The 21,029-nt window shown below is 38.0% G+C and overlaps 1 protein-coding gene across 1 annotated transcript; it reads left to right on the plus strand.

The window, feature by feature from the left end:
* Window positions 1–4,955: 4,955 nt before the first annotated feature.
* Window positions 4,956–18,065, plus strand: LOC110703684 (ATP-dependent DNA helicase PIF1-like). Its single transcript, XM_021881475.1, has 5 exons — window positions 4,956–5,120; window positions 5,232–5,643; window positions 5,751–6,040; window positions 17,764–17,952; window positions 18,051–18,065. The coding sequence occupies exons 1-5, from the start codon at window positions 4,956–4,958 to the stop codon at window positions 18,063–18,065; spliced, it is 1,071 nt and encodes a 356-aa protein (XP_021737167.1).
* The last annotated feature ends 2,964 nt before the right edge of the window (window positions 18,066–21,029 follow it).

Genomic DNA, 21,029 nt, shown 5'->3' on the forward strand with positions numbered 1-21,029 from the left:
CTTGTCTAAAATTGTTTCTGTTATGAGTTTACTTATCATTGTTGCTCTGGTCTTTGTTTTTGTTTTGATGTTCATAGAATTTCTGCGGTTAGCGTTTTGCGACACTTATACTTGGCCACAGTTGTAGTGTTGCTGCTATGAGTAAGGATTGTTGCCTTCTTGTTTATCTAGATAGATGTTGTTGGATATTTGCTAAGTGTGGTTCTTTTTAATTTCATGTAATGTAGACCGCTGCCTCAATTATAAGACACCTGCACATGCTCGTGCTAGCAAGCGCACACGAGCTTTGGATGTGATGGTCTAGCCAGTATCAATACGGTAGACATTGTATATGTAGTGTTGTTGTGGGCAGATTCAGTGCACTGTGGTGTACAATGGTGTCTTGCCTGATATTGTTTTGCAATTGCAGTGAAGTTGGTGAAACAAGTGCTTTGGGTGCACAGCAGCAAGTAGCTAAAAAACCAAAGAAAAACCCAAGCTTAGTCCGAAGCCGAAGTCAAATCCTAAGCCGAAGCAAAAGCCAATAGCTAAGACATAGAGTGAGTGGCTTTTAATGCATGATGTTTCGTGTAGAAAAATGGGACCTTCGGCAAGGCTTTCTGAAATAAGCTGAAGATTGTATTTGGTCTAAGTATTTCTGGGCCGAGGGTTTCCTGCACAAAAAAATACAAAAATAGCCTCAAGCAATTAATACAAATAGCCTTAGGTAATCAATGCTCTTGCATAGCACTTATATTCTTTGCACTGTACTAACTTCGGAATCCAAAACGTAAACAAAGTCTCGGCCAACACCTAAGCCTAAGAGTAAACGGCTCTTAATTCACAATGCTTCGGCTATACTATTAGAACCTTCGGCACAGTCCCTTGAAGACTATTCGACACAATTGATGATGGGCCGAGGGTTTCCTGCACAGAAAATACACGTGCACTGGCTACGGGGATTGTGCTGAAGAATTCTCCTCCTATGCCGAAGTAGTACAGTGCACATAGGGAAAGTGCAATGTAAGAGCATTAATGCTTGACGCTATTTGTATTAATAGCTTAAGGCTATTTCTGTGTTTTCTGTGTCGAGGAAAACTTTTCCAATGCTGAACTTAGTCAGTTAACGTGTATTTGTTGTGTAGAAAACCCTCGGTCCAACATCATTTGGACCGAGTACCGTCTTCAGCTCACTTAAAAAAACTTGCCGAAGCTCTTATTGTTTTAGCTGAACCACATAATATTATGCTATTAGTCTGAGTCATAGACTGATTTCTTGTGTTGTCTTGCAATTAATACAAATATCCTTAGGCAATTAATGCTCTTGTATAGCACTTTCCTTCTTTGCAATGTATTGATTCGGCATCCGAAACTTAAACACATTCTCGGCTAACACCTAAGCCTAAGAGTGAACAGCTCTTAACTCATAATGTGTAGGGTAAAACATTAGGAATTCGACAAGATTCTTTGAAGTGGACTGAAGACTATACTCGGCCCAATTGATGCTGGGCTGAGAGTTTCCTGCACAGAAAATACACGTGCACTCCTCTGATGCTGAACTTATTCAGTTTACGTGTATTTTCTGTGTAGAAAATTGTCAGTCCAGCATCACTTGGACCGAATACGGTCTTCAGCCCACTTAAATAACCTTGCCGAAGGCCTCATTGTTTTAGCAGAAACACATAATATTATGCTATTGGCTTGACTCAGAGACTGATTTTGTGTTGTCTTGTAATCAACCCTGCTGCTATTATTAGTCAACCACTGTTAATTAGTGCTTTGCAATTAAAGTCCTTACCTTCTTGTTTGAAGTGTGGTTCTAAAATATTTAAACACAAGACATTGCACTTTTGTTGTGGAGATGGGGATATCAAAATTGCTTCGAATGAATACCCTCCTGAATTGGAACGATTATTTACTTCTGATGATGAAGATGCGGTGCATTTTAGGCAATATGCTCAGCTGTACAATAATTTGTTTGCTTTAAGTTTGTTTAGGGGCCAACATGATGCTACAACCGATAAGGGAATTTATGTATTCAAAATGCATGGTCAAATATACCATTTTGTACCTGATCTCTTACCAGATGAGAAAGGGCCTAAGTATTTACAGCTATATTTCTATGATGGCCAATGTGAGGTTGCAAATAGAACTAAGTGTTTTCTAGAAGTCAGAGATGATATTATTGAAATTATAATGCGGGTGACTAAAGACAATCCACATACTCGGTTCTTTCGGTCCTTAAAAGAGATCAGTGTAACTGAGGATACTCAAATAGTTATTAATCAACATACTGTTTTGGATCAGCGTGTGTTTAATGTACCAACAAGCGATGAAGTGGCTACTATATGGACTGATAGTACAGCTTCTAGCAAATCAGAAGGTCCATACATCTTTGTGTCGGGTAGATCTAATGACACTCATCGAATATATCATTATTATGGATTTTATGATCCATTGTAGTATCCTCTTTTGTTTCCCTATGGTGATTGTGGATGGGCACAGGGGATGTGCAAGAATTACAGAGACAATCAGCAGCATGGATCAAGAGTAGTAGACCCTGTGCATTCATATTCTGTTAATAGTGAAGAAGATTTGCTTGTTGAGGAGGCAATTCATGAGTTCCTATATTACTATGGTTAAAAATGCTTCCTTGTTATTGCTATTTGCGCCAAAAATGATGCAGAATTTATGTCTTTTTACTTGCTGACTACTGTGTTTATGTATAGGTGCTTCGGAAAACAGTGGAACTTCAGAAAGGCATATTTCCCCAAGGCAGTATTATGCATATAAACTTCAAAATCGTCCGAACAATATGCTCCTTCGTGCAGGTCGTTGTTTCCAGCAGTATATTGTAGATATGTACATCAAAATAGAAAACACACGTTTAGATTTTTGCAGGCAAAATCAGCAAACAATACATGCTGATCTCTACTAGGGAATTTTAGATTATGTAGAAGGGGGTGAAACAAGGGCTGTAAATATTGGCCATAGGGTTATTCTTCCTCCGACTTTTATTGGCGGGCCGTGATATGAAACGCCGATACTTAAATGCAATGTGTTTGGTTTAGCGATTTGGAAAGCCTGAATTATTTGTTACCATGACACGCAATACTAAATGGCCTGAGATAACATCTGAACTTGCTGATAGGGAGCTTGCACAGAATCGCCCTGACCTTGTGGCACGTGTTTTTAGGTCCAAGCTTATTAGCCTTAAACACCAAATTATGAAAAAAGGTGTTTGGTGAAGTTGAGGTGATGATCTATGTGATTGAATTTCAAAAAAGAGGCCTTCCTCATGCTCACTTTCTAATCATTCTTAAGGATGGATACAAGGTGAAATCGCCTTCAGATTTTGATAAGTTTGTGTGCTGAAATTCCCACTGAGTGTGACAACCTTCGGAAAATAGTATTGGCTCATATGATGCATGGCCCTTGTGGGCTGCGGAACCCTTCATGTGGGTGCATGAAGAAACAAGCAGATGGTTATGTTGCTTGTAAGTATAATTATCCGAGGGCATTCCTAAGTGAGACAACAAATAATGAAGATGGTTTCCCAATGTATAGGAGGAGAAATACTAGTGAAAGTGTGCTTATTCGAGGAGCTTACTTAGACAACCGGTGGGTTATTCCGTATAATCCTTATCTATCAGCACTTTTTTATTGTCATTTGAATGTTGAGATATGTTCAGCAATTCAGGCGGTGAAATACTTGTACAAGTATGTATACAAGGGTCACGATAGAGTATCTTTTAATGTGGCCGCCCAGCAGAATGCATCCTTGGATGAAATAAAAAACTTTCAGTCTGGTAGATGGGTCTCTCTATGTGAAGCAGCTTGGAGAATTTTCAGATTTGACTTATTTGAAATGCATCTGCCTGTTCAGTTGTTACCTGTACATTTGCCTAATATGCAAAATGTTGATTTGCATCCTAAGGAACGTTTAGACAAAGTGGTTCAGAACGATAGACGTTCACGCACAGCTCTAACAGAGTTTTTTAGGCTGAATGCAGCTACTGCTGGTGGTATAGGTCATCTTTATAGTGAGATAACTGAACACTATACGTGGGATAATGGGAAAAAGGCATGGTCTTAGAGAAGAAATAAGAAAATAGTTATTGGAAGGTTAGCCTTTGTCGTTCCAGGCGAGGGCGAAAGATTTTATTTACGTCTGCTACTTATTAATATTCGGAGTCCTACATCATTTGAAGATTTGTTAACGGTGAATGGACATGTATGTTCCACTTTCCAGGAAGCAGCTATTAAAAGAGGCCTTATGGAGGAAGATGGTGCAGTGGTGGCTTGTTTAGAGGAAGCATTAGAAGTGCAAATGCCTGGTCAATGAGGCAACTTTTTGCTACTGTCCTTATCTTCTGTCAGCCTAGCAATCATGATACTTTATGACTCCGCTTCTACAATTCACTTGCACAAGAATACAAGCATGCAAATCCAGGTGATGAAGAGAAAGCAAGGAGGCTAACTATAACATCAATTGAACAGTCATTAGAAGGCATGGGTAGATCATTAGGAGATTTTGTCTTAGGCCATTTCTGCTCATGCATAGAGTAGGAGAACTAAGGACATTGCTGATGCCTTACAAGCACCAATACCTGATGAATGCATTGCTTGCAGAAACTCCCTGAATCCAGCTTAGAAAATTGCATTTGATAGCATTATGGAACATGTAAACAACGAACGGTGTTGCTAGTTGTTTCTTTGTAGATGGTCTTGGTGGAACCGTAAAGACTTTTTTGTATAATGCTTTGTATGCTAAAATTCGGTTAGCTGAGAAGATTGTATTGCCTACAGCCACTTCGGGGATAGAAGCTTCAAACATACCATCTGGTAGGACATCACATTCCAGATTTAAAATTCCTCTTGATTCAGACATATCGCTTCCATGTGATGTCCCAAGATAGGGTAGCTTGGCCGCTTTAATAAGAGCAACTTCTTTGATAATATAGGATGAAGCATCTATGGCACGACAGGAAAATATGGAATCCCTTGATTTGCTTCTCCAGAATCTCTGTGACCCTGATCAAGTATTTGGAGGGAAGATGGTCGTATTTGAGGGAGATTTCAGGCAAGTCTTACCAATTGTTCCTCGTAAGTCTCAGAGAGAAGTGGTGGATGCAAGCTTAGTCAGCTCATACTTGTGGCCTAAGCTAATAAGATTTCGATTAACATAGAATATCAGAGCTAAACATGATCCTGCATATTCTGAATTCTTACTTGCACTTGGAAATGGACAGCTGCAGAATGCTGAAGTTGATTTTGTACAATTGCCACGACACATTATACGTTGCTGTGATCAAGAAATCGATCTTGTACCTGCTGTGGCATCTGCTACTTTTCCTAAAATTAGAAACATAAACATATGTCCAACCATCTTCACAGAAACAACAATTCTTACACATATGAATGAAGATGTAGATTCAATCAATACTTTTATGATTGACCAATTTCCAGGAGAGCATGCTACTTATAAAAGCTTCGACTCGCTTCTTTATGATAATTGTACAATATACCCCACTGAATTCCTCAACAAATTATGTCTAGGAGGTATGAGCCCGCATGAGCTCATCTTGAAGATAGATTGTCCTGTCATCTTACTGCGAAACATAGAACCGTCTGAAGGGTTGTGTAATGAAACAAGACTTATATGTAAGAGATTTTTACCAAATAATATTCTCTGCGAGATAGCAACAAGCACTTACAAGGGAAATATTGGTTTCTGCCGCGTGTTAATCTTCGCCCTTCATAATTTTCAGCAAATTACCCTTTTAAATTTGAGAGGAAGCAATTTCCAATTAAGCTCAGTTTTGCCATGACAATAAACAAGTCACAAGGTCAAACATTAAACAAAGTTGTCATATATCTTCCACAGCCTTGCTTCTCACATGGTCAGCTATATGTAGCACTTTCGCGTGCAAAGAAGTCTAAAAAAGTCATTGTCTTCAACCTAAAAGTATCTTCAGCATTGTCTACTTCACATGTGAAAAATGTTATTTCTTACGACGTCCTAAGATTAGCTTCAATTATTTATCCAGAATCAATTGTGGTATGTATGAACTTGTCACTTTTCAGTTTTCATTAGTTTTTGTATAGCCTGTTGCAGTTTCTCTTGACTTCATATGCTTTTGCTTTTATGTAATACAATATAGCATTGCTTTTATTTATATTTTTAGTATATCTTAAGACTTTACTAACATTTTCTTACCATTATCAACACTCAGTTTATTTTACGCTAAACTTTAACAAAGCTTCATGCATTACATATATGCTGAGTAAACAGTTGTTATATGATTTACTAAACTATAATAGGAACCGACATTAAAAAATAGCTTCTGACTAAAAGTTAGCTGTTATTAATACTAATAAGAAGACATAAAACAGTGATAAATCACACTTAGGGTGCATAATACAATACAGTTAATAAAACTTCAGCACTTAGGTATTACACACATAATATTAAACTCGACACATTCCTAGCATTATACTACTTCAGAGTACATTTAAAAAACTAACAACAATTACTTAGATCACCACTAGTGCAATACAAACTTAGCAGTTATTTAGATAGAATAAAGACTTTCTAGCTTAAAATGAACCTCCGTATAAACTTTACTAAGCTATATTTCTTTCTACTTATCCATTTAATAAAAGTTTTTTCATGATATTACAACTTTTGTATTGTTTAATTTCAAATAAATACAATAATATATAGTATTCTTGCATCATCATATGCCTAGATACCTGTTCAAGGCTTTCTCATTAGGAGAAAGTCTTGAATAGTCCCTGTAGGCGTCACTCGAAGTGCGCCTACGTAAAAAGCATGTGTGAATATGCTTGGTACTCATAGGAAGTGGGAATTGACATATACGATTAGGGACAAGGAAAGTAGGGAGCCGCCAACAAGTTTTTAAGGAACTTGTAAACCGTTCACGGATCATAAAAAGGCAACCACGAATAAGGGACAACAAAGGCAACAACGATTGACCCGTGAAGGTTACACCCCATTCATAATCTATGAGATTACTAACTCCATATGGTTCGGAACCACGAAAAGAGGATCGGGGATGATGGTACGAAGTGAGTCATGGAGTCACATTCGCCCGTATTGGCCTCTACACGATTCTTATAGTGAAAAGTGATTCATGCGATCTCAAAGGCATACAAACAAAGATTCAATTTGTTCCAAACTATTATTAAGCTAAATTGGTTAAATACTAATGCAACACATAATTCTAAAATATCGTGATCACTTGATTAAACAATAAGATTAAAAAGGAACCTAAACCGGTTGTCCAAATTATCTTATTAGGCGTTTTTTTCAATTACATATTCCCTTTAAACATGCAATATGGTGATCAAAATAATAATAGAATAACAACTGTATTGGAAGCAATTTAACAATAATAGAGTTAGTCAAATCAAATATAAAATAATCTAATCATGATACTAGCAATATAAAATAAAATAAGAGTAATTAATTTAATTAATTAATTACATTCAGCACGTTCCTTTAAATTGCTACGTCATGAATAAACTGTTAGTAGATTTAGTAAAAAAATAATAAAGTAAATGAAAATTAAATTAAATAAAAAGTAGAGTTGATTTGGTCCAAACCCTCAGTTATTTGTACCTTTCACGCCTTGGTTTAAGGACGGAACCTCGGGTTAAGTATAGACTCCTTGGAGTGCTTAGGGGAATTATTATGGAAGAATAAGGAGGCTAGAAATTAGGTTAAAGAAAGAGAAGAGAATGATTTTTGGTGTAAGGTGAGAGAGAATGATTATTGGTGCCCCGTACATCAGAAATGAGGGGGTATTTATAGAAAAAATGTGCTGAGGGAACACACGGAATCCTAAAATGATAAAAAAAAAACCCTAAAAAATTATACTGTGACACGGAAAAGTGTACCGTGACACGGGAAATCCCACCGTTAGACGGGAAACATTCCCGTGACACGGTGTACTTTTGTGTGATGCAGGAAATATATACTGAACGGGAAAGAAAACGCGTTAAGGGTTTATGCGAAAAGGACACGGAAACCCCCGTGTCACAGCACGTGTCCCGTGTCACGGGGATTCCCACCGTATGACGGGACAAGTTCCCGTGACACGGTGGACAGCTCCCGTGACGCGGGAGTCTGTGGTCCGTTTTTCCGTCTAAATTCATTTTTAACCCTAATTTCGTTCAGCATTTTAAGTGTCGATTCATAATTTCAGGCCATTTCTGATTTATTATTATTATTTGGGCTAAAAAAAGAAAATAAGTAAATAAAATAAATAAAAGGTTTGGGCCAAAATAAATAATAAAACAATAAACTAAAAAGGGTTTGGGCTAAAATTAAATAATAAGTTTGGGCTAAAATTAAAACTATGCTTTTACCAAACATCAAGACTAATACGAATTTAATCAAATACGACTTTTTAAGCACTCTCGGGATTAAATACTGTACCCGACCAATAGTGGCGGTGAAAGGTTGTTCATCATCGAGTTTGGTTTTGGGGAGACATTTTTAGGTGTCTACAGAAGCCCCCACTTTGACTGAGTTTGTAGAAACGTCAGTTTCAAAAACGATAGTCAAAGTAGTCGATAGGGATGGAGAATGATTTAAGACGTTCTGCGATCCTAAATCATTCTGTATACGCCGATACCTGCAGAAAAATGTTAATTCCACAGATAAAAGAGTAAAAGGATAGAATACGTAACTAGCACCAGTGTATCGGTGACAAATGAGTTTGGCAGCTTCCTATGCTTGAAGGAATCCATCGGATGACGTTTGTTGAAACGCTTTCCGTGCCTGAGGAAAGCCGACTTAGGAGTTTGGTAGTTTTCTAAGCCTGAAGAAACCTGCCGGATGATACTTTCCATGCCTGAGGAAAGTCGACATATGAATTTGGTGTCATTCTATGCTTGAAGAAATCCACCGATGATGCTTTCCATGCTTGAGGAAAGCCGACAAAGGAATTTGGCGGTTTTCTATGCTTGAAGAAAAATCCACCGATAACGCTTTCCATGCTTGAGGAAAGACGACAAAGGAATTTGGCGGTTTTCTATGCTTGAAGAAAAATCCACCGATAACGTTTTCCATGATTGAGGAAAGCCGATAAAGGAATTTGGCGGTTTTCTATGCTTGAAGAAAAAATCCACTAATAACGCTTTCCATGCTTGAGGAAAGTGGACAGATGATGAGATTTCAAGTCTTTGTGTATCGAGAACCTTGCGCCGAGAAATGATGGTGGTTCGATTGTCCCCGAACGTGGGCTGTAGTTGGTTCGCTTTTCCCCGAACGTGGGCTGTTAATGGTTTGCTTGTCCCCGAACGTGGGTTGTAGATGGTCCGCTTGTCCCCGGACGTGGGATGTAGATGGTCCGCTTGTCCCCGGACGTGGGCTGTAAATGGTCCGCTTGTCCCCGGACGTGGGCTGTAAGCGGTCCGCTTGTCCCCGAACGTGGGTTGTAGTTGGTTCGCTTGGCGCGAACGTGGGTTGTTATGGTCCGCTTGTCCCCGGACGTGGGCTGTAAATGGTCCGCTTATCCCCGGACGTGGGCTGTAGATGGTCCGCTTGTCCCCTGACGTGGGCTATAATTGAGACCTGCAAAATAAAATTTGCCAGGGGACTCGTATAGACTATGATTGACTTGACCAACTAACTTGACCAAGTTTGACTTGGCACGACATGACATGACATGAGTATGACTTGTGATTGTGTGTGTATAGTTTGAGTGTGTGTGCAGACATAAGCAAACGAAGATGAAAAAGCAAAAATTTTCCTTCAATTTTTGTCATGAGTGGAGGGTGCCGACTTTCTCCTGAAAAATAAAGACATGAAAAATTAAATTTTATTTTCTAACTTCCCTCGATAAAAAATTTGAAAAAGTTTTTGAACTTCCCTAAAATAAAATAATGAAAAAGGGAAGAAGTTTTGAACTTCCTCCTTGAGCAAGACGAAATGAATTGTATGGATTGAATTGCTTGTCCTGAAAATAATGTATGCATGATGCATGTTCTTAAGCCAGGAGGCGAAGGACAACTACATCATGTGACACGATAGATGAATGAACTTAAGTCATGGAGCGAAGCATCATATATTGTGTAAAGAAGCGATCTTGAACGTCACTTAGGTCTGGAAGCTAAGCACGTATATAGATGAAGTGATTATGAACGTTGCTTAGGTCAAGGAGCTAAGCACGATATGTTTTGTATGATTAAAAATCATTGATATATAAATTTTTCTCAGCACATTATGCGATGCATGAAACAATTAATATTGCTCAGGTCAGGAAGCTAAGCAAGTATACAATGTTTCTTCTAATGAATGTTGTCTTTAAATATGATGAAACATGCACAGTGTTGAAACAAGATTTCATGATAAAGGGATCTTAAGGGGAAGGATGATTGATATGGATATGGATGTGTGAGTGAAGTGTGTGAATGTGATACTAAGGCTGGCTGCAAGGGAAAAGAGATGTGAGAAGAGTCAAAGATGATGACTCTTTAGGCTAGGTAAGCTAATGTGATGTGGGTTCAAGCCCCCAAGTCTAGCTCTAAATGAGTAGGGATATAGAGATAAGCATTGGATATTCTTTGACTCGATCATGCATAGATATGAATGTGAATGTGGCCGCACCTCAATGTGAGGTTGCCTACGTATCCGTTAGGAATCAGGCCGAACGTAGCTCTAACCAAACTTTGCACAAGTGTATGTACACGTCAAAGAGGTCTTTCAAGGGTTGTAATGTGGTTAAGTTGATTTTTTAAGGAAGAAAGGGATAAAAGGCTCAAGACCCGAGAGAATCCCCAAGATGTGTAATTTTGAATTTGAAAATTTTGGATTTTGCAAGTTTATTTTCAAAAAAAAATTTCTTTTTTTTTTATTCTTTTGAATCAATGTAGGTAATCTCAGATCATGCGGTCCATCACTCACTTAGCATTCATGTTTCTCAGGCACGGTACCAAGCACTCGATGAGAGACGCAATTTGAGACATGTTCATATCAAAGACATTGGAACACTTGCCTTTAGACATTGTTTTATTGTTGCTTTGCTACTTTTTTTTTACTTGCTATTTTAATGTTATACAATTACACATCTTCCAATCCCAGGGTTAAGTGAATGTGGGTTGAAGAAATGAAGGCCAAACGTTAGACAAGGCTCAAAATGGTTGATGAAGAAATGGAATGTGATTGAACGGTTAACAGGGAATGACAGGGTTGCAAAGGTGCCTCAAGTCATTGGTGTACCTTGGGTTTAGTTCGGTAATTGATTTTTTTTTATTATTTTTTTTTTAGAATGAATCAATGAATGAAAAATTCTATGATCGAGATGCAAAGGAAATTTGTTCATTTTATTAATGGAAAAGGTGAACGAAACACATGAAACATATAAAAATTCAGAATGGAAAACCTATGCTAGACATGAATGGGGGAATGGAGATGAATGATAAAGAAAGAAATCATAAAATCTTGCATGAAGGATCTGTTGTGCGCCTTGTGTTCATTACTTCTTTCTGCCTAGAGGGACAGGAAGTTTGTTTGCATCCACCAAGTCTTGAATGACGTCCTTCAAATTCCAACATTGCTCCGTAGTGTGGCCCCTTCCTTGATGGTACTTTCAATGGGTATTGGGATTCCATTTAGCGCTCCTTTCTTCAGGTTTTGGCTCTAGAAATGGCCCAATAGGTGTGATCAAGCCTTGACTGTAAAGGCGATCAAAGGCCGCATCATAAGTCATTCCTAAAGGAGTGTAAGTTCTTTTCTTCTTGAGCAATGGAGTATTAAGAGCTAACACTTCATTGAGATCAACTTGGCTTATATTGTTGGTAGTATTTTCGTGCTTAGAAGACGAAGAAGAAGGATGGTCGTTCTTCTTGTTTTTCCAAGTGTTATTATTGTTACTACCAGCAGTCTTTATTAGCTCATCCTCGATATTGATGCCAATGTCGTATACAGCTTCGAAAGTGTTCAGTGGAAGAAATTTGAGATGTTCCCTATATTTATGAGTCAGATTTTTAATAAAGAGGCGAACCATATCTCTTTCTTTGGGGGGATCTACCAAGAGTGAAGCTGTTTCCCTCCACCTGTTCAGGTAAGCGGTGAAGCCTTCATTCTCTTTCTGTTTGAGAATGGAGAGTTCACGTTCATAAGTTTTAGTTTGAATGTTATACTTGTAACGATTCATGAAACTGTCGGTGACATCTTGCCAAGTCGCAGTATGCTTGGCATCTAAGGAATAAAACCATTGTTGGCAAGAATGTTCTAAGGAGAGAGGGAACACCGTAGGGAAGAGTGTTACGTCCAATCCCTTAAGAGCCATGGTTGCAGAGAACGCCTTCAAATGGAATATTGGATTGTCAGTAGGCTTGAACTTTGGAATATCAGCAGTGGAGAACTTTTCAGGGAGCCTGTCCTTCACATCCAAAGGAGTAGGAGGCTGTTCCACATAAGTGAAATCCTCAGAAATCTTACTCATTTGTTCCTTCAGTTTGTCAAGGGTGGAAACAGTGACCTTGTTTTGTTCCATGGTAGTGACCCTAGTGGTAAGGGTTTGCATCATGGCAGACAGTGCCTCGATGGATTTGTTGATGTTCTCAATATCTTCTTTAGTGGCCATTGAAAGGTGATGAGTAATGGAGATGGCAAAGTTCTCTTTGAACGCCTATTAGATCTGAGAGATTGTTGCGGTAATGACTCGAACCGTATTAATCTATCCCTGTTCCTTGACCAAGTACTGTGAAATAAAATAATTCACTTAATTGTTTGACTCATTGCTCAAGATAGGAAAGGAAGGAAAAAATAGACATTTGAAAACAGGTGAGAAAACTCCTCTCATTTTTTTATTATGACGAAAAAAGGGTGCATGAACCTAATAAACGATCATAAACGACCTGGTGCACGACTCGAGTCGGAACATAAAGAAAGTGTGTGCACTATACTTGACTCGTGAATGACTAAGTGATGTTATAAGACTCGTGGTATGATCGTATGGCTAGACATGTGAACAATAACCAAAATGACTGACGCGAGGACCAAATTAACACGGAAGACTTAAAAAAAGCTGACTGGACTTATTTCAAGGGCACCATGACACGGAAAACTGTACCGTGTCACGTGACAAGCTGCCGTGACGCGGTGGTTTTTTTTTTTTGGGAAATCCACCGTGCCATGGTGGAAATTGCCGTGACACGGTGAACTTTCCCGTGCCACGTGGGATTTTTTTTTTTTTTTGAAAATCTACCGTGTCGTGGTAGAAATTTGCCGTGACACGGTAGAGTTTCCAGTGGCGCGGCAGACTTTTTTTTTTTTGCTGTAGGTCCACAGCGCCACGGTGGACTATGTCGTGACACGGTGGAGTTTCCCGTGGCGCGGTAAACATTCTCGTGCCACGGTGGATGCTGACGTGGCACGAGAATTTTTTTTTTTTTTTGAAAATCCACCGTGTCATGGTGAAAATTTGTCGTGACACGGTAGAGTTTCCCGTGGCGCGGCAGACGTTTTTTTTTTTTTTTTGCTGCAAGTCCACCATGCCACGGTGGACTGTGCCGTGACACGGTGGACAGTCCCGTGTCACGGCAACCCTTCCCTTTTTTTTTTGCTAATTACTAAGTGAGTACGGTCCATTGGCAATTAGTCATAAAATAATCCACCATAGACAAAGAAAGATCGTTAAGGTTAGGATCAAAACGACCAAACATAAAACACGTAGGCACAATGATGCAAAAAATAGTTCGCAACCTAAGGTCAAGTTCTATGTTCGACTATGGTCAAGTTTATTTGGTGTCAATAAGGTACCATGGTTAAGAGTTTGGACGCGTTAGCAAAGCAGCCTCCCTTGAGGGTGTATGCCAACGGGCGGCTCCGCGAGTTCGTGATGAAATCGAACTCGACTCCATGGTTTGGGTGGATTTAATAACTCGGATGAACCCTTATTACCATGAGCGTTTTTGGGTTGATAGAGCTTAAATCCCCCAGGGCTAAGACGTATGTAGAACACATACGTTTTTTTCAGAAAAATCGAAGGAAGTTGACTATGAGAAGAGAAAATAAGCCACCGGACTGATTTTAGGACTGCCGTGACACGACAAAAATTCCCGTGCCACGGTACTGCACACCGTCAGACGGTGCAATGTACCGTGACACAGCAGATTTTGCCGTGGCACGGCAGTCAGAAAATCTGACTGGTGCCCTGTTTTCCTTCGTACGCAATCAAGTTATTCAATTTTTCCTACGGGACAGACCTAAATACGACGTTAAAACGTCTGTGCATATGCAAAAATGCCAAATTAATAACATGAATATTTTTTCAAGAATCTTTCAAGTCTCATCCACTCATCTTAATTAAATACCGATCACTCAAATCGATAAATAATCAAGAATCCTCCCCAGTGGAGTCGCCAAATTGTATGCGTCGCTCGAAGTGCGCCTACGTAAAAAGCATGTATGAATATGCTTGGTACTCATAGGAAGTGGGAATTGACATTATACGATTAGGGACAAGGATAGTAGGGAGCCGCCAACAAGTTTTTAAGGAACTTGTAAACCGTTCACAGATCATAAAAAGGCAACCACGAATAAGGGACAACAAAGGCAACAACGATTGACCCGTGAAGGTTACATCCCATTCATAATCCATGAGATTACTAACTCCATATGGTTCGGAACCACGAAAGGAGGATCGGGGATGATGGTACGAAGTGAGTCATGGAGTCACATTCGCCCGTATTGGCCTCTACTCGATTCTTATAGTGAAAAGTGATTCCTGCGATCTCAAAGGCATACAAACAAAGATTCAATTTGTTCCAAACTATTATTAAGCTAAATTTGTTGAATACTAATGCAACACATAATTCTAAAATATCGTGATCACTTGATTAAACAATAAGATTAAAAAGGAGCCTAAACCGGTTGTCCAAATTATCTTATTAGGCGTTATTTTCAATTACATATTCCCTTTAAACATGCAATATGGTGTTCAAAATAATAATAGAATAACAACAATATTGGATGCAATTTAACAATAATAGTGTTAGTCAAATCAAATATAAAATAACCTAATCATGATACTAGCAATATAAAATAAAATAAGAGTAATTACTTTAATTAATTACTTACATTCAGCACGTTCCTTTAAATTGCTACATCATGAATAAACTATTAGTAACTTCAATAAAAAAAATATAAAGTAAATGAAAATTAAATTAAATAAAAAGTAGAGTTGATTTGGTCCAAACCCTTAGTTATTTGTACCTTTCACGCCTTGGTTTAAGGACAGAACTTCGGGTTAAGTATAGACTCCTTGGAGTGCTTAGGGGAATTATTATGGAAGAATAAGGAGGCTAGAAATTAGGTTAAAGAAAGAGAAGAGAATGATTTTTGGTGTAAGGTGAGAGAGAATGATTATTGGTGCCCCGTACATCAGAAATGAGGGGGTATTTATAGAAAAAATGTGCTGAGGGAACACACGGAACCCTAAAATGATAAAAACCCTAAAAAAGTATACCGTGACACAGTAAAGTGTACCGTGACACGGGAAATTCCACCGTCAGACGGGAAACATTCCTGTGACACGGTGTACTTTTGTGTGACGCGGGAAATATATACTTAACGGGAAAGAAAACGCGTTAAGGGTTTACGCGGAAAGGACACGGAAACCCGCGTGTCACGGCAGGTGTCCCGTGTCACGGGGATTCCCACCGTATGACGGGACAGGTTCCCGTGACACGGTGGACAGCTCTCGTGACGCGGGAGTCTGTGGTCCGTTTTTCCGTCTAAATTCATTTTGAACCCTAATTTCGTTCAGCATTTTAAGTGTCGATTGATAATTTCGGGCCATTTCTGATTTATTATTATTATTTGGGCTAAAAAAAGAAAATAAATAAATAAAATAAATAAAAGGTTTGGGCCAAAATAAATAATAAAACAATAAACTAAAAAGGGTTTGGGCTAAAATTAAATAATAAGTTTGGGCTAAAATTAAAACTATGCTTTTACCAAACATCAAGACTAATACGAATTTAATCAAATACGACTTTTTAAGCACTCTCGGGATTAAATACTGAACCCGACCAATAGTGGCGGTGAAAGGTTGTTCATCATCGGGTTTGGTTTTGGGTAGACATTTTTAGGTGTCTACAGAAGCCCCCACTTTGACTGAGTTTGTAGAAACGTCAGTTTCAAATACGATAGTCAAAGTAGTCGATAGGGATGGAAAATGATTTAAGACGTTCTGCGATCCTAAATCATTCTCTATACGCCGATACCTGCAGAAAAATGTTAATTCCACAGATAAAAGAGTAAAAGGATAGAATACGTAACTAGCACCAGTGTATCGGTGACAAATGAGTTTGGCAGCTTCCTATGCTTGAAGGAATCCATCGGATGACGTTTTTTGAAACGCTTTCCGTGCCTGAGGAAAGCCGACTGAGGAGTTTGGTAGTTTTCTAAGCCTGAAGAAACCTGCCGGATGATACTTTCCATGCCTGAGGAAAGTCGACATATGAATTTGGTGTCATTCTATGCTTGAAGAAATCCACCGATGATGCTTTCCATGCTTGAGGAAAGCCGACAAAGGAATTTGGCGGTTTTCTATGCTTGAAGAAAAATCCATCGATAACGCTTTCCATGCTTGAGGAAAGACGACAAAGGAATTTGGCGGTTTTCTATGCTTGAAGAAAAATCCACCGATAACGTTTTCCATGATTGAGGAAAGCCGATAAAGGAATTTGGCGGTTTTCTATGCTTGAAGAAAAAATCCACTGATAACGCTTTCCATGCTTGAGGAAAGTGGACAGATGATGAGATTTCAAGTCTTTGTGTATCGAGAACCTTACGCCGAGAAATGATGGTGGTTCGATTGTCCCCGAACGTGGGCTGTTAATGGTTTGCTTGTCCCCGAACGTGGGTTGTAGATGGTCCGCTTGTCCCCGGACGTGGGATGTAGATGGTCCGCTTGTCCCCGGACGTGGGCTGTAAATGGTCCGCTTGTCCCCGGACGTGGGCTGTAAGCGGTCCGCTTGTCCCCGAACGTGGGTTGTAGTTGGTTCGCTTGGCGCGAACGTGGGTTGTTATGGTCCGCTTGTCCCCGGACGTGGGCTGTAAATGGTCCGCTTATCCCCGGACGTGGGCTGTAGATGGTCCGCTTGTCCCCTGACGTGGGCTATAATTGAGACCTGCAAAATAAAATTTGCCAGGGGACTCGTATAGACTATGATTGACTTGACCAACTAACTTGACCAAGTTTGACTTGGCACGACATGACATGACATGAGTATGACTTGTGATTGTGTGTGTATAGTTTGAGTGTGTGTGTGCAGACATAAGCAAACGAAGATGCAAAAGCAAAAATTTTCCTTCAATTTTTGTCATGAGTGGAGGGTACCGACTTTCTCCCGAAAAAGAAAGACATAAAAAATGAAATTTTATTTTCGAACTTCCCTCGATAAAAAATTTGAAAAAGTTTTTGAACTTCCTCAAAATAAAATAATGAAAAAGGGAAGAAGTTTTGAACTTCCTCCTTGAGCAAGACGAAATGAATTGTATGGATTTAATTGCTTGTCCTGAAAATAATGTATGCATGATGCATGTTCTTAAGCCAGGAGGCTAAGGACAATTACATCATGTGACACGATAGATGAATGAACTTAAGTGATGGAGCGAAGCATCATATATGGTGTAAAGAAGCGATCTTGAACGTCACTTAGGTCTGGAAGCTAAGCACGTATATAGATGAAGTGAATATGAACGTATGTAAAGAGTTGCAAATTATTGCAAATTGACAGGTAGAAAAAATAACAGATGCCAGAGTTACTCATTCTAGATTAATGCTGCCTGGTCATGCTCGAGTCACAATTACAGAAGATATTGTGCCGACTGCTCTCTTGCCATGTCCTAATGATGAATTAGTCTATGTTTGTCATGCAAAGAAAAGCTACACACCTTGGCCGATTAACTTGATTTTTCCAAGAAAGGTATGAAATTTAATTAATGATCTGTATATGTTTGCATTGTAATATTTTTCAGCATTGGTTATTAATGGGCATTTTTTTATGTATGCGAATTCTTTTAGAAAAAATCAGCTTAATCTAACCACATATCTAGAAAATGTCACAACATATATAGTGCTTAAAATTTTTCCATATATATATATATATATATATATATATATATATATATATATATATATATATATATATATATATATATATATATATATATATATATATATAGTTATAATGTCTCTTATTCATCATTCTATAAACCATTACCCACCAAGAAAAAGTGTTAAATATAACAACACCATCTCCACATTCAACATCATCTCAAGTGGCCACGACTCTTAAGTACGTTATCACCGAAAAGGATCGTGAGATGGTGACTTCCACATGGTTACGTGTGTTAAATACTCATGCTATGGTATTGAAAAAAAGGGGTGTGACACTCTCCATACCAATTCCAAAATGCATGTTTCTTAATGAAGACGTGGGTGTGACGCTTGACTACGAGGACTTGTTAGATTGGTGTTTTAAAAGAGAGGTTGGAGAATCCCAAATGAACGTTTTCATAAAGTGAGTGTCTTTTTTTACCAATTATTTCTTTACTCTTGAATTTATTTGTGTATTAACTTCAACATATACAACTTTTGATGAGGCAAGGTACTTGGAAGGTCATTGTCAGAATGAAGGTGTCTCGGGTATGTACGGATTCTGTGACACAAATGTTTTATCTCCAATGACACCAACTACAGATGAGGAGGTTCGATCCGACTATCTTTCTCGTGTTTTTGGATGCAAGGAGGGAAATAATGTCAATCAACTCTTCTTTGCTCATTATAATGACAAGTAAGTGTACGTAGTATGTGTATTCTATACAATTACTATTCAATAATATTCACCATTGATTTTGCTGATATAATCACTATCATTATGTGTAGTATGCATTGGAGGTTAACTGTTATTAGTCCCTGGAATGGACTAGTGTGCTGGTTAGATCCGGCTGGGGAAGAAAATGAGATCAATGAGTTTGCTAAAAAGATCATAAATGAGTACGAGTTAGAGTAATTATCCAAAAGTTTTGTTTTTGCATTATATATGCTCTATTATTAATTATTCAATTCATTGTTTTTGTCAAACAATGTCACAATTCTATAGGGGATTAAAAAAATTCAACATGGTCCATCGAAAGGACATCAAGAAGATAAAAAAGAATCCATATATTGAGTGGAAGCAACCTAAGGTACGTCATTTTAGTTTATACTCTTGATATTAAAAGAATAATGTGTCATTTAAATGCTTGTGTTATTATAATTCCAAATTTTCATGCATTTATAATTTGAATGTCTTTTTTAACAGTGTCCTCGACAACCTCAATACTCCAAAGTTTGTGGATACTATGTTTGTCGCTATATGCTTGAGATTATACAGAAAAGGGTATTGTGGGTTTCTGATAAGGTATGTTTATTAATTTGATTTATGCACACAAGTCGACCCTAGTTACTAAAATCAATATCATTTATGCATAATAAATTTTATAATAAGGTTCTAGATATTTTTACACTTAATTTGACAAAGTGAAGGTCGTTTAGGGCTTATTTGAACAACGCGGGTGCAAATTACCCTCAAATGACTCATTTTAATCCTACCATTGCATATTTCAACCCATATCATTATATTCATTTGTTTGTATGTGTAATTATTTTTTAATATAGTTATAATATAGCATCATCTTCCATTATGAATGAGTTATGACCACATACGACGATTTATTGTTTATCTTGCAGTTTTTTCAAGCGGACCCCTGTACATATTCAACTGAAAATATTGACGAAATTAGAGACTTGTGGGCTAAGTATGTTTTAGAGCTTGAACAAGATGACATTAATGAAGGAAATGAAGATGGTATGGACATTGCGTGAGTTTAGTTTGTCCATTAATTTTGGGAAAAGTATTGCAAATTTTAGAATTTTTTGTATAAAACTTTTGGAGGTAATCTAAGATGGCATGAAAATTAAAAGAGTTTTGTTTATATTTTTGGGAATTGAATACTAGATTTTGTTTTGCAGATGTTGATGTATAGTATTTTTGGAGTTATATAGTAATTAATGGATATTTGTAAAAGTGTTTATCAACTTTTATATTATTATATGCTTCATGAATATTATAAAATTATGGAGTAATGTATATGATGTGCATATAAATAGCAGGTGAAAAATATAGGTACATATGTCCTACAGGTGCCATACAGAAATAAATACAGCTCATATACCGTACAAGAACAAATACTATAATTGAATTTTTGGCAAAAAAAACTAAAAAATAAAAATAAAATAAAAATAACAAAGAGGCCTGTTGTCGTTACTAACAGGTCTCTTAAATAACAACTATGAAACCTGTTGGCCATGGTAACAAGTCTATTTGCTGTCTGAAATTTAAAAAATAATCACACGCAAAGAGACCTGTTGTCTTACTTCTTAGGTCTCTTATTAATACCAAAGAGACATGTTCTATTGACCAGGTCTCTTAACCAAAGAGACATGTGAGCTAGAGACCTCCTAAGAAGAGGTCTCTTATGTCTATTTAAACAGGTCTCTAAGGCATATTTTGTAGTAGTGGATCATATATTATGTTGTGGGTTTAGGAATAAATACCATGTGTGAATTTGGCACGGTGAAGGTGGAGAGTACAGTGGGGATCTTGATCGGAATTATGTGCGTGTTAGAAGCGATAAGATTCATGTGGATGAGGAATACAAGAATGATGACTATATTGTTGATAATAGTGAGGATGAAGCCGATGATGATCAGGCGGATGAGGTCGAGGAAGAAGGCGTGGATGAGATGTTGCATGGTGTTGAAGGTGGCGTGTTTGAGTTATTATCAGAGGCTTCCAAAATGCCTTTGTATCCTGGGTGCAAAAAATACTCTAAACTATCGGCCAAGCTAACACTTTTCAACATTAAGTCGAAGCATGGTTGGACAGACATTAGTTTTACTTCTTTGTTGACCGCATTAAGTGATATGTTTCCTGATGGGAATGAAATTCCTAAGTCT

This window comes from Chenopodium quinoa, unplaced genomic scaffold (assembly GCF_001683475.1).
Source record: "Chenopodium quinoa cultivar QQ74 unplaced genomic scaffold, ASM168347v1, whole genome shotgun sequence".
Classification (NCBI taxonomy): Eukaryota; Viridiplantae; Streptophyta; class Magnoliopsida; order Caryophyllales; family Amaranthaceae; genus Chenopodium; species Chenopodium quinoa.